The sequence below is a fragment of the Equus quagga genome, chromosome 15 (assembly GCF_021613505.1).
Source record: "Equus quagga isolate Etosha38 chromosome 15, UCLA_HA_Equagga_1.0, whole genome shotgun sequence".
Taxonomy (NCBI): domain Eukaryota; kingdom Metazoa; phylum Chordata; class Mammalia; order Perissodactyla; family Equidae; genus Equus; species Equus quagga.
This window is the reverse complement of record NC_060281.1, coordinates 86,554,919-86,568,408: the sequence shown is the minus strand read 5'-3', so window position 1 is coordinate 86,568,408 and position 13,490 is coordinate 86,554,919. Positions and strand designations below refer to the sequence as shown.

The following is a 13,490-nucleotide window of genomic DNA, read 5'->3' as shown; positions in this document are numbered from 1 at the left end:
TGCTTCCCTCACTCTTCTTCCAGCCTGGTGTTCAGTTTGTGTATATTTATTGAGTCGTATCATTATGACGTATATATTTTTCTGTATGTATATTATACTTGGATTAAAAAATTTGCTAAAGGGGTCTTGTCTACCTTACACCACAAATAAAAATAAACTCCAAGTGGAATAAAAACCTAAATGTAAAAAGAAAAACCTTTAAACTTTCAGAATAAATATAGGAGAATATTATAAATGACCTCAGGTAAAGAAGGTTTTCTTAAGAATATCCAAAAGCACATATTAGAGAAAAATATTTGACTACATTAAAATTAAGAACTTTTCTTTAGGAAAAGGCATCTTAAAGAAATTGAAAAGACAAGCCACAAACCTAAGAAAAACTACTGCAACAAAGACAAATGAAAAAGAATTATTATTTAGAACATTTTTTTTAAGATTGGCACCTGAGCTAACATCTGTTGCCAATCTTTTCCTTTTTCTTCTTCTCCCCAAAGCCCCCCAGTACAAAGTTGTATATTCTAATTGTGAGTGCTTCTGGTTGTGCTATATGGGACGCCGCCTCAGCAGGGCCTGATGAGCTGTGCCATGTCCGAAGCAGAGCGCACAAACTTAACCACTCCACCATGGGGCTGGCCCCTAGAACATATTTTTTAAATCATGAGGAAAAGATAAATAATCAAATAGGAAAATGCAAGAAAGACTTGAACAGGTACTTTATATATAAGAAAACCAGAATGGCCAATACACAAAAAAAGATGCTCAAATTCACTAATAGTCAGGGAAATGCAAATTAAAATCATGAGGTATTATCATTTCACATCCAACAGATAGGCAGATAACATAAACTCAGATAATATTAAGTGTTGACAAGAATGTAGGGCACTTTTCTCCACTATCGGTGAAGTATAAATTGGTACAATCACTTTGGAAAACAGTTTTGCATTACTTAAAGTTGAAAATGTTCAAGCCCTCAAACTTTTTGGTATATTCCCTAGAGACACTCTTGCATATGTGTACCAAGAGTGTGTACATGAACGTTTATAATGATTGAAAAGAAAGAATATCTGTCAAGAGGAGAATATTCTACAGCAGTGAAAATGAATGAACAACCACAGACAAATGGATAAATCACATTTTTGATGGTCAAGCAAAAGAAGTAAATCATAGAAGACTACCTAGAGTATGATTACATTTATATAAAAATTTTAAACAAGCAGATATACTCATAGATCATAAAACTATAAAGAAGAGTAAGGGAAGGGTTATCATGGAAGTTAAGAGAGTGGTTATCTTTGGAGGAGAAGAAGGGGGTGCAATGAGAGAGAGGCACATGGTGGCTTCTAAGGTAGTGACAATGTTCTACTTCTTAGCCTGAATGGAGGGTATATGGATGTTCTCATTATTCTTAAAACTGTACATACTACTTCTATATACTCTGCTGTATGCATATTTCATAAAATAATTTTTAAAATAATTTTTAAAAGCAATAAAGGGTTCTACATATGTACATACATGTACAAATACGTGTATGAATGTTTGTGTGTGTGTATTCCATGAAGGAAAGCAACAGAATTCTTAGTGGGAAAATGTAAGCACTTCACTAGACTTACTAAATTCTCTTATACAATTGGTTAGCTGAGAGAGGAACTTGAATTGACTGAGTTTACCACAAAATTCCAATCTTTGTATATTGTTCCTACTAAATGTGTGCTTGGAAAGTGTTATCACGTCTTCTTTAACCTATCCATTGAATTATTCATTCTCAAGTTGTCCTGCTTTCATTTCAGTTAGTAAAAGAGAAATAATTTCTTAATTTTAAAAGATAAAATTTTAGTTCAAATATGCTCATTCTCTTCTTAACGTCTATTCTTTTAAAATCAATCTATGTTAGCTATGTCTTCCTTGAGCGGAATCAGAAGAAAGTTGCATCAAAATCTAAAGCCATTATCACATGTGACATTGTGAAAATACTTACTAAAAATGAGAAAAAATCATGTTGTTTATTTGGTTTATATTATTTACATTAAGGGAAGTAAGACTTCTTTTCAATGTATGAAACATAACACAGAGTTAAAGAATCCGAAGGAATCTTTAAAAGTTACCTACTGCAGTCATCTATGTTTAAGTAGGACTCAAACTATCTTAAGAGAATATATTAGCATCCTAATCTTAAAAATAGCTCCTGAAAAGATTTTATAGCATCCCTTCCCAGTCTGAAAATTCTTTATGTTTAACTCAGAACCCTTTTAATACAGTGTTGGCATACAGTAAACTTTATTATCCAGACAACAGGGTGTAGATTTTTTTTTGAGGAAGATTAGCCCTGAGCTAACTGCTGCCAATCTTCCTCTTTTTACTGAGGAAGACTGGCCCTGAGCTAACATCCGTGCCCATCTTCCTCTACATTCTATGTGGGATGCCTGCCACAGCATGGCTTGCACAGCGGTGCCATGTCCACACCTGGGATCTGATCCAGCGAACCCCTGGCCGCCAAAGCGGAATGTACGCGCTTAACCGCCGCGCCACCGGGCCGGCCCCTAGGGTGTGGATTTACCTAGGGCACAGCAGAGCCCCAGCAAGTACTCAACTCCAAGTCTCTACTGTAGGAAGTAGGAAGGTAAAGGGCTCAGAGCCCTGCTTGTTTGGCTCCAGTGGCTCCAACTCCAGCCCCATGACTTTCCCCAGGGACCCAGCCCCAAAGCTTGTCTCTTTTCACAAAACCGAGAGTTGGCTATCGTTTTGTTTTCACTTTGACTTGAGTTTATCCATAACTTTTTTCTGCCTAAACCCCCTTCCACCCAATTACCTCAGTAATCAAGAATTTATATATACTTTGGGTGAGTATGAGTAAACACCTAGAATATTTTTTAAACCCTAAAAATGTTACTTATTAAATGAAAGAAAGAAAATCCCAAATTTTCTAAATTCATGGATACCTTTGAGAAAAGAAGTATATTAGAAAGTCTTTTTCTTCCCCAGTCAAGGAGAATTTCATCTAACAAAGTCTTGAAGACTGTACTTTTTTACAATAAAGACTCCTTGAGGTCAGGGACTGATTTTGTTTCAGTTTTTACAACTGGTACACTCTATTGGACCTTGTTACTGTGATATGACCTGTGTAGGAATTGAAAAATGTCATCTGTGTTTAACTGAGGCAAGGGAGGATTGCTAGAGCTTTGCCTTACATGATTGTTGCATTCTTCTTCTTCCTCCTCACAGTCTAGACCCTGATGGGCAATTTCGGTAGTGCTGTTCTCCTGAAAGAGATTGTTCTCCAAATCAGACACTCTGGTGGCCTCGGTTGTGACTTTTACTTTCATGCTATGGAAGCCAGTGGAGACCAATCCCACTTGCAGGTTTACGGGCTCTCCCTCGAACAGCAGGAAGTGTGAGTTTACCCCTTCTTTAAAACCAGGGGGTTGGTAATCATGTGGGGTCACTGCAAAATGAAAAGGGAAGAAAACTCAGTTTCAACAGAACAAGTTGGATTAATCTTTCATGTGTAGCAACAGACATCTCTTCCCGATGCTTGCAAAATCCTTCAATTTAGATAAAATATTACTTCAACTCTTAAGGAATTTGACTAGAGGTCTCCACCTACCCGCATTATAGTAGTGGAGTTTCATAGTAAGTATAACATCATTAGGAAGGGGTCCAAGGTTCTGCATCAGTATATACAATTTACGGATCAGTAGAACACTGGCTTTCTTAATATCTTCACTGCTTGTCCCACTTTCGAAGCTTGTACTACTGCTATAACCACATAGAAAAACAGCATACTTTTCAATCATACACAATACTGAAAATCTATTTCAAAAAGAACTTTTTACTATATGACCAAATAAATATAAACTAAAGAGCAGGACACTCTTGAGACTACTTTTAGAATGTAAATTAAAGGAGTGATTGTACTTTCTGTAGTGTATATACAAATGATTTCTTAAGCAGCAAATTCTCTTAAGTCATTTTAAATATGAACCGATTTTTAAAATTTTTGATTCACAAATAACTGCATGCCATAATAGTGAGAACAATGGATTTGGAATTAGGAGACATGATATCTAATATTGGCTCTGCTGCTAACTAGTTGAATGACCTTGGTCGAGTCATTTAGACACTCTAGGTCAGTTAGCTCATTTGTGAAATAAGCTTACCCACATTTCTACATCTCTCCAAGTATAAAATCAATCATCAGCTCTAGGCCTTTCTACCACCTGGTTATCTCTCAGAGGCATCCCCTCCTTACTCTTAAATGGATTACAACAATGGCCATCTATTCTTCCTGCTTTTCTTCTTATCCACACTGCAAAACATTCTCCATACCACTGCCAAAATAACATTCCTAATAGGAAAATCTGCTCATGTCACTCTCTTGCTTAAAATTCTTCTATTATGTCCATTACCTTTCAATCAAATTCAAGATTAGTGTGTTAACAATGCCTTTCACAACCAGCTGCACCCTCACCTCCACCTTCATCTGTAACTACTACCCAGTTTGCTGTTGCCCATGTGTATTTGCATATGCTGTTCACTTTGCTTGGATTGTGCTTTTCCCACTTTTCTTCCTGACTCTTCCAAATTTATCCTTGAATACCTAGCTCGTGTGTCACCTCTTCAAAGAGGTCTTCCCTGATAATCACTATATCTCACCCCTGTTTGTAACTGTTTGTACATCCCCCTCTTGACTATGAGTGGCTATTTCTTTCATCTCCACAGTACTAAGTTTGGTGCCTAGTAACAGTTAAGTACTCAATAAATATTTGTTGAATTAATGAATGAATAAACAAGTTGGACTAAATTACCTTCAAATTCTAAATACTTTTTATTTCTCTCCAAAACTTCCTTCCCAAATAGGTCTCACATTTGAGTAGTTTTTAGGAAGTACATGACTGCAATATATTTACACAATGACTTTCACATAGTAAGCATCAATACTGAAAAATAATCTTAAGTAATTGAACTACTGAAGGCAGTATAAAGTCATAAAACAAACATTTTAAGTAAATACATTTGATCTTTAAATTTTGAACAACTTAAACTTTTGTCTACCAGGATTTAACTAATTTGAAATAGGTAACCAGAGTGAAGGGCTATAGCCATGTAGCTCATGGGATCCTTCAGCATACATCATATTCATAAAATCGTATTCATGTAAAATCATATTCAAGACTACTTTACACTCTTTTAAAAGAGAAATTACCTTTACTATAGAAGAGGTGATAAGGAAATTTTGTATGAACAATCATTTGAACAAATGCCTACCTTTGCTTCCTAGGAAATTAGTAATATGCATTACCTTCTTTCCTCCTTGGTAGCTGAAAGATTTGGCCATTTCTGTTTTACTGCTTACCTCTTGGCATATATGCCTTCATAACAAAAGAGATTCATCTGGTTGTCAGTTGGACTTATATTTGAATTTTAGAGAGTAAAAGGCAACTGTTTTATGTGAAATATGTGTAAAAAGGGCTTCACAATCTGTAAAGTGCTATTCAAATGTTAGCTAATGATGGTTATTTTAATTCTCATTCCTAGAACTTACTTCCCCTTCATATCCTAGTGCTGTCTGTAAGTTTTAACTCAAACAAGAGTATAATTAAGGAAGTAAATCTTGGAGAGAAATCCTCAAACTTGCAGTAAATAATGAGACAGAGCTAACAGTACAGAAAATTGAGAATTAAGCCAGGTTTCTCTTCAGTCATTCCTTTCAGGGAAACTCATCCCCCTGATGTGGAGCCCTCTACCACCCAGGGCTTTTCACCACCATCCGCCCCCTCTACTTCTATTCCATCTCCTCAGCAATACTTAGCTCTATCTGAATCCAAAAGCTACTGGGAAGGGAATAAATGTTGCTCCTCAATAAAACATCTCTATCTGCACTAAAGACCTTCTGAAGCAAATGTCCTTGTCTTTGCTATTTAACCCATTAATATATCTCAAACTTGGAATTTTAGACTTGATAGGAAAATGCAGTGCTTTCCAGTCTTTTCCATACAGGGACATGTAGAAAATCATATTTGTATAATTTTAGTAAGCAGATGAGAACGTTTGTTTCTATAGGAAAATAGTTCAGGGGTTTCATCTACCATGGGCCCAGTCTGGCTACATTGAGGGCAGATAGGATCAATATCTTGGCATAGCAATTGAGAAACTTTGGGTGAGCGGCTAGACAGAGTCTTAAGGAGTTATTCAATCAACCCATGAAGACAGTCTCATTAATATAATTTCGACTGCTGTGCCTCCCACCAACCACCACTGCCTCCAAGGACCACCACCATCACCACCACCACTACTAGGTACCATCTGTCAAGTGTCTATTATGTGCCAGGCATGGGCAAAGCTTTATGTATACATTATATTTTAATAATCACAGCAACTATGTGAAGTAGATATTACTAACTCCATTGTGCAGATGAGAATACTAATATTTAGGGAGGTTGATAATCTGTCCCAAGCTATATAATCAGGAATAGTCAGAGCTGGGGCTCCAAGCCAGATCTTTCTGCCTTAGGAACTGGAACTCTTAGCCACTAAACTTAACTGCCTTTAGACTCTACTAACATCACCTATGAGGATAAGAGGGAGAGAAGCAAACAAAGCCTCTATTCCCACCAGCTTTATCCACGGATTTCAGAAATTTAAACAATTATTACAGTCCCTTTTTACCATAGTGGTTTTTTGTAGGATTGTTGGGGAAGTTACAAAGGAAGTATACAGATTATCTCTGGACTCAAAGAGGCCTATGTTGACCTCAATCCTATATATTTCTCATGTTCATTAAACAATTAGATTCTACCTGTCAAAATCCATAGTGGCTCCTTCTTTTGTGTATTTGAATTTGAACTGGTATATCTCAGTCACTTTCTAGAAACATCAAAGGGAATAGAAAAGAAATTACTTAAAAAAAAAAATCTAGAATCTTATCTGATAACAGGTAAAGAATATTCTCATTGTGTGCCTACTATACTTCCTACATACTCATTTGTTCCACAACATTACATTATCCAGGAGTAATATTTCCAGATATAAAGATAATAATTTTCCCCTCCATGCTAAAAATGAATTAGATGACAAAATTCTAGTGTGACCATTTTAAAGCTGGAGAAACTAAGGCACATAGTCAAGTATATGACCCGGCATAGGTAAATGACAGTGGAACCGGTTGAGAAACTGTTCATTCATATAATTTATTGATTAATAAATTTATATATATATAAATTAAATAATTGATATTAATATAGTAATAAATAATTTAGTATTCATATATTTACTGAACATCTACTTTGTGTCAGGCACTGGAGCCACAGGGGTGAACCTGACAGAAAATGTCTCTATTTTTCTGGAATATATAGCCTAGTGGGAGAGAGAGTCGATAAATAAGTAAATGAATAAAATAAGGTAATTTCAGACAGTAATAAGTGCTGTGAACAATATGAAGCAGATGCTGTGACAGAGAGTACAGAAGTGCAGAGGTACTGATTTGGTTTGGAATGGCCCAGGAAGGCCTCCCTGAAGAGGTGATGTTTGAGCTGAGCCTCAGTGACAAGAGGGATCAGTCATGCGCAGACCTGGGGGAGGGTGGGGTGCCCCAGGCAGAGAGAACAGCAATGCAAAGGATCCAAAGCAGGAGAGCAGGAAAGGAAGCTTCTTCCAGTATCAGAGAGGAAGCTAAGCATCTGGTGATGAGTGAGCAAGGGTGAGAGTGTAGGAGATGAGGTTGTAGAGGAGGTTGTGGGGCCTTTTGGCCACGGTAAGAGGTTTGGGTTTTATTCTAAGTAACCCAGAAGTCCAATAAAGGGTTTTAAGCATGGGAGTGATTGCATTTTTTAAGATCACCCTGGCTATTTTAAGAGTACACAGGGGAAGAAGTGGAAACCATGAGAGCAATTAAGAGGCTACTGTAGTAACTCAGGGAAGACTAGAATGGCAACAAGAATACTGGAAAAATTAGAAAAGTAACCAGGATCCACGATATCAGGTCTTGTTTTTTTGCCCCTGCACTAGAAACTAGATACTACTGCTATCTGCTCTCCTCACTGTTAAGAAAGCTAGAAATAAAGAGGAACAAATTTCTGGATGCGAGATATACTCCATTTGAAATAAAATGACTGTCTAGTAGTTGAAGAAAAACATTTGGCCCAGATACATTGTAGTTTGTCCACAGAGCTGGAGAGATGCTAAAGACACGCAAAAGGTATGAGTTTAAGTCAAAAGACAAAAAATACCCCTTCATTCATCTGCTTCAGTATTTGTTCCTTGACAATGTGGGAATGAGGATGTTAGATTGATGAGAAAAAGTCTCAATGTTCTTGTTACTTTACTCTGTTCTAAGATTTGGTACCCCATTAATCACAGGTGATCAGGTCCTGGGGAAATGGGCTCATGCTGCTTAACCTCCAAGAAGATTAATTTATAATGGAGTTAATTTTAAAAGAGAAAATATTTTTCTAACAAGAAAGTCTATTTAGCAGATCAAACCAAGTTCAGAAGGCTGCCTTGTGAGTACAATAAGAGAGGTACACGGGACTATTGGTGCCTACAGCAACAGGTTCACTCCAGACAGGCTAGACACACAGCATCTTCTCTGCTCAGGTTGGGTGTCACCCCCTGTCTAGTAAACAAAGCCTGTTCTTCCTGCCTGGCCATGTTCCTCAACCAGCTCTAGTTTTCTGATACTCTGAGCTTTTATTTTTTCAATTGTGTCAAGAGTAGATCCTTTGGTAGCTGATAATTTTATTAACACTTTATTATTTGGTCCCTGAAACAACTAATAAAAGAGTTATGTTAGTAATTCTCTTACAGAAGATGCTAATCCTTAATAACTTCAATCTGACTCTGATTGATCAAGGAAGGTATATTTACAGCAGGCACTAGTCTCTTCTTAACACCTCATAAAACATTCTCCTGCTTTTCAGACTACTGTGTTGCCCAATAAATATGAGCCTCTAAACTGCTCATCAATAGTTTCTATTAATCATACTGAATATATCCACATGGACCAAAGCAACAGCAACATATACAGTCTTTTCTAATCATTCCGCATTTCAATCCATTGGCAAGACTTTCCAGGTCTATCTCAAGGCATATCCCAAGTCCATCTGATTCTCTCCATTTCCATTGCTATCACCCTACCCAAGCCACCACTATCTCTCTCCATCTGATCTGTTCGCTTCCAAACTACTCCTCCTATAATTCATTCTCTGTTCTATAGCTTTTAAAAATACAAACTAGACCATGTCACTCTTTTGCTTAAAACTCCCCAATGGCTTCCCATTGCCTTTAGAATTAAATACAAAATTTACCTTGGTCCACACGCCTTACACATCTGTCCCCTGCCTACCTCTCTGACCTTATCTCCTGCCTCTTTTCCTCCCACTCACTAAGCTCCAGGCTTAGGGCACCCTCTCTGTCCAGGAACACACAAAATGCCTTCCTGCCTTAGGGCCTTTGCACAACTACACTCTGGAACATGCTATCTCCAGTTGATGACAATAATGATAATATTCGTACACTATCTTAAATGCTCTATATCTATTCATTCTTATGTTGCAAACACTATGAGGTAGGTATTATTATCTTCATTATAGATGAAGCTAGTTAGTGGTAGAGCTGGGACTTGACTCCAGCACCTGCAATGTTAACTACTGTGTTATTCTGTCAGTCAGTTGCCTCTCACAGACCTGCATAGGCTGACTCCTCTGGCCACTCAGTCTCTAAAACAAAGTCTTTAAAAGCATATTGCAGCTAGAAACAGGGACCATCTACTGTTCAGTTCCTGAAGCAGTTTACTAAAAGTAGGTGTTAACCACCTCCAATAGGCACAAAGGAATAGATGGTGAAACAGCACGATTTGTATCCTCACAATATTCTATCTAGTAATTCTTTATGGGTCTATCATGGGTTAAGTTGTGTAAACCTTTCCTTAATAATTTACATTTTGGCTTAAACATCTATTAACACCCTCCAGCCATTGTATAGTGTGTATCTGTAGAAAAGTTACACTATCCCTTGTCACTATAGCTACCTTTGTCAGTTCATCTCTTTCATGAGATGGAGCAACCAGAACAAAACTTCAAGCACAGAAACACCACAACTTTGTCAAATACCTAAAATTCTGTTGGCCTCTGGACTGAGTAAGCAGCTTTATTTGATTTAAGACAGAGGTTCTCGACTATTGTACCATGACAGACTCTTCACAAGAGTGCTGCAAATTTTAATCCATGTGTAAGGTGTATTTTTGCTTCAGACAAATATTAATATTGTTATTAGTGCAGTTTTGTTTAGGGAAGGACATACTTTCATGGATATGAGTTAGGAAACACGGCACAATATCAGATAAATGCCAAAGAAAGACCGTGTTCATGTGATAATGGTGTTTTGTGACTATACAAGAGAATGAGATCTGGGAGGTAAATAGTTTTACCAGTGACTTGATGCTAAACAGCAACTACAAAACAGTGTAATCTCATGGATACTTTTAGGCACTATGAACACTGCTATACCATAGTTACACTGTAATTACTGCTGACTTATTTCGTGTTCTTTTGAGTCTTTTAATACCCTCAAACATGCCACCAAATTTTCTAGTAATCAAAAGCATGCCATGAACACAAAAAGTTTAGGGATCACTGCCAGAGGGATTGTCATCTGTAAGCAACAAAAATATTTTTTCTGGGTCATAAATCATAGCTCAAAACTTCATATAATAAGCTTTAGTTTTCTAACTTCAATATTATATATATTGCCTGTATCAAAGCTTATTTAACAGTTTTCTCCCGACTCTAAGATTTTTCTGTAGTTAAGTCCAATTTGCTCAGCATTTCACTACCTCAAAACCACTGTTTTCAGACCAGGAGTTTTGCATGCATAAGAAAACATAATTTATTGCACTAAGGAAATGACCAATTTATTAACAATTTATCAGGAGGTTTTAGTTTGGGAAACTTCCCATAAAACCTACAGAAAAAAAAGGAACTTTGAAAATAAACAAGAGACAAAGATTAAAAAGAAGTGGTTTGGGCATTGAGGAATTGTTACCCACCTGTATGCACCAGTTTTTTTCCACCCTGCTAAAATAGCTATTTATAATCTTGTCAAGAAAGGATAGTAAAGACTAAAAATGCTTAATTTAGTCTTGAACGCCACCAGTTAGGCTAAATCCACAGGCTTAGAGAAGGAAAATTGAAAGAAAGGAAAACAGAAAGGGGAGAGGAAAGAAAGCTAGGAGGAAAATAAAGAGATTAGAATGAGAAGAAAGAACGGAGGGCCTCTCCCTCCACTCTGCCACAGCCACAGCTGCTATTCAAAGTAGCACAGGTAACCATTACATGTCGAGGACTATAATATTCACTCTGGGAGACAGAAAACAAGACAAGGTGCTTGTCCTCAAGAATTCACAATCTGGTTGGGGAGATAAAGTAATCTATACAAATCAATTGGAGGTGTTAAATTGTGGAGTCCTGCTGGAAAAGAAATTTAGAAAAGGAAGCAATCAGTGAGAATAGAATAGGCAAAAAGGCTTTTGTGAAAGATTTGGTCACAAGTTGGCCTTGAGGATGAGGCTACTGCCTCAAAGGGAAGTAAGTTGGCCTTGAGAATGAGGCTACTGCCTCAAAGGGAAGAAATACCATCAAAGAGAAGAAATTTAGAGAGAGAAGCAAAGAGTTAAGGCCCAGAAAATCTATGAAAAGGTAAAAAAGGGGAGGATTTAGTTGGCAAAACAAAAAAAAGTTTAGAATTATGCCATATCTTCCAAAAGGCCACAAACAGAAGGGATTCGGAATCAGTTAAATAAAATGCGTTTTTTCTACAAGCAGAGATGCTTAATATTAACATGTTAGGGAATAGGCTCAGTTCTACTCAATGTTTTTTTTCAACATCCCTAAGTTTGTTTGCTTGTTTGATTTTTTGGTGAGGAAGATTGGCCCTTAGCTAACATCTGTTGCCAATCTTCCTCTTTTTGCTTGAGGAAGATTGTCACTGAGCTAACATTCGTGCCAATCTTCCTCTAATTTGATTGTGGGATACCACCACAGCATGGCCTGATGAGAGGTGTGTAGGTCCACACCCGGGATCTGAACTGGCCAACCCCAGGCTGCCAAAGCAGAGCACGTGAACTTAACCACTAAGCCACTAGGCCAGCCTCTCAACACCCCTAAGTTAAAAAAATCTTCTAATAAAGAATTGGTGAAGTTTATAACAAAACACATTGAAAGAGCTCACTCTGAATTACTTTGCTCATATGGTAGTCTAGCAACATAACTTTTAGCCTCAACTCAGGTAAATACATTTAACTATAATACTACACATACACTACTCATCTTTCTGTGTGTTCTTACCTCAGGTTCCTTGGGATTTGTGTAAAGCTGTTTAAGGAAAAATAAACAGCATTTAATTCCTGAAACTTACTAGATTACTCCTCAAAGAATACATGTTCTATGTGAAAAGTTCAATTTGTGCTGTACTGAGTACTGAGATATAGATATAAATATATAAAATACTGAGAGATATATATGTATTACATCTAGGATATCTATCTAGGATATATATACATACATCCTAGAGATAGAATAAGCTCTTATTTTGTGAACATGGAGAGTTTAGAGTATTCTGTGCACACTGACTATAAAGAAATTGATAATCAGGTATTTATGATTACTGCGACTGAGCTCCAAATAAATTCTAAGTAGTTTGTTATGGTTTAAATTTTTTAAATAAATCATATATCTAAGATTCTCAATGATGTCTTCTCATTTTCTTTCTATTCTTAACTGCATTTACCATGTTATACTCAGAAGTATATACGAAACTTCAAAAAAGTCTACAAAACTTCAAAAACAAAAACCTTCAAGACTGTAATCAGAAAAATGAAATCTCGATAGCCAATAGATGTAGCAGATAGTATATCCTATATATTTTCCCACATATTGTAATATATCAAAGAAATATATAGTTTGTGATCTTTTATTAAAACTTTTGGTAGATTCTATTTTTATTATTATAAAATGTCATAGGACAGATAAAAAAATTCAGAGGGGGATGAGAGTACTATTTTAATTTCAAAATTAAATTAAATTTAATTTAATTACAAAAAGACAATAAAGTACAGACAGAAGCTTGGTCTTTCACGTGTACTTACTGTAAGTATTGCCATGTGTAGCTTCAAGAGAAAAGAAAATTATTGTTATTATATACTTGCACCTATATTATTGTTATTTTCAATAAAAGCTAATTAAAATACGACTTTGGAGCAGTTTCAAAGATTTGAGTAGAAAAAATATTATTCAGACTATCAGAAAAAGAGATACTAAGTATTCATTCATTTAAGTGAGTATCTGGTACATACCCAGGGTCTTGCTGGGGAGGGATGCAAAAGAAGAAGATAACTATCCTTAGTTTCCATAAGTTATATACTAGTTTGGGAGGCAAAATATATATAAAATAATTTGTTATTACTAAAAATTAAATATGCCACAAGTATTTCAAAAAAAATT

The 13,490-nt window shown here is 36.4% G+C and overlaps 1 protein-coding gene across 10 annotated transcripts in view; it reads right to left on the bottom strand.

Annotated features, from left to right (window-relative positions):
- HORMAD2 (HORMA domain containing 2) overlaps positions 1-13,490 on the bottom strand; it is a 76,083-nt gene that overhangs the window by 42,615 nt on the left and 19,978 nt on the right. For all 10 annotated transcript variants that reach the window (XR_006885255.1, XR_006885259.1, XR_006885256.1 and 7 more), the window contains 5 exons: positions 13,136-13,156; positions 12,336-12,362; positions 6,794-6,861; positions 3,602-3,753; positions 3,186-3,439 (listed from right to left, as the gene is read on the bottom strand). Coding sequence is in view for 5 of the 10 variants with exons in the window: in XM_046639353.1 (XP_046495309.1) it covers positions 3,186-3,439; positions 3,602-3,753; positions 6,794-6,861; positions 12,336-12,362; positions 13,136-13,156 (522 nt within the window). In the remaining 5 variants the exon portion in view is untranslated. The remainder of the gene's footprint in view (positions 1-3,185; positions 3,440-3,601; positions 3,754-6,793; positions 6,862-12,335; positions 12,363-13,135; positions 13,157-13,490) is intronic.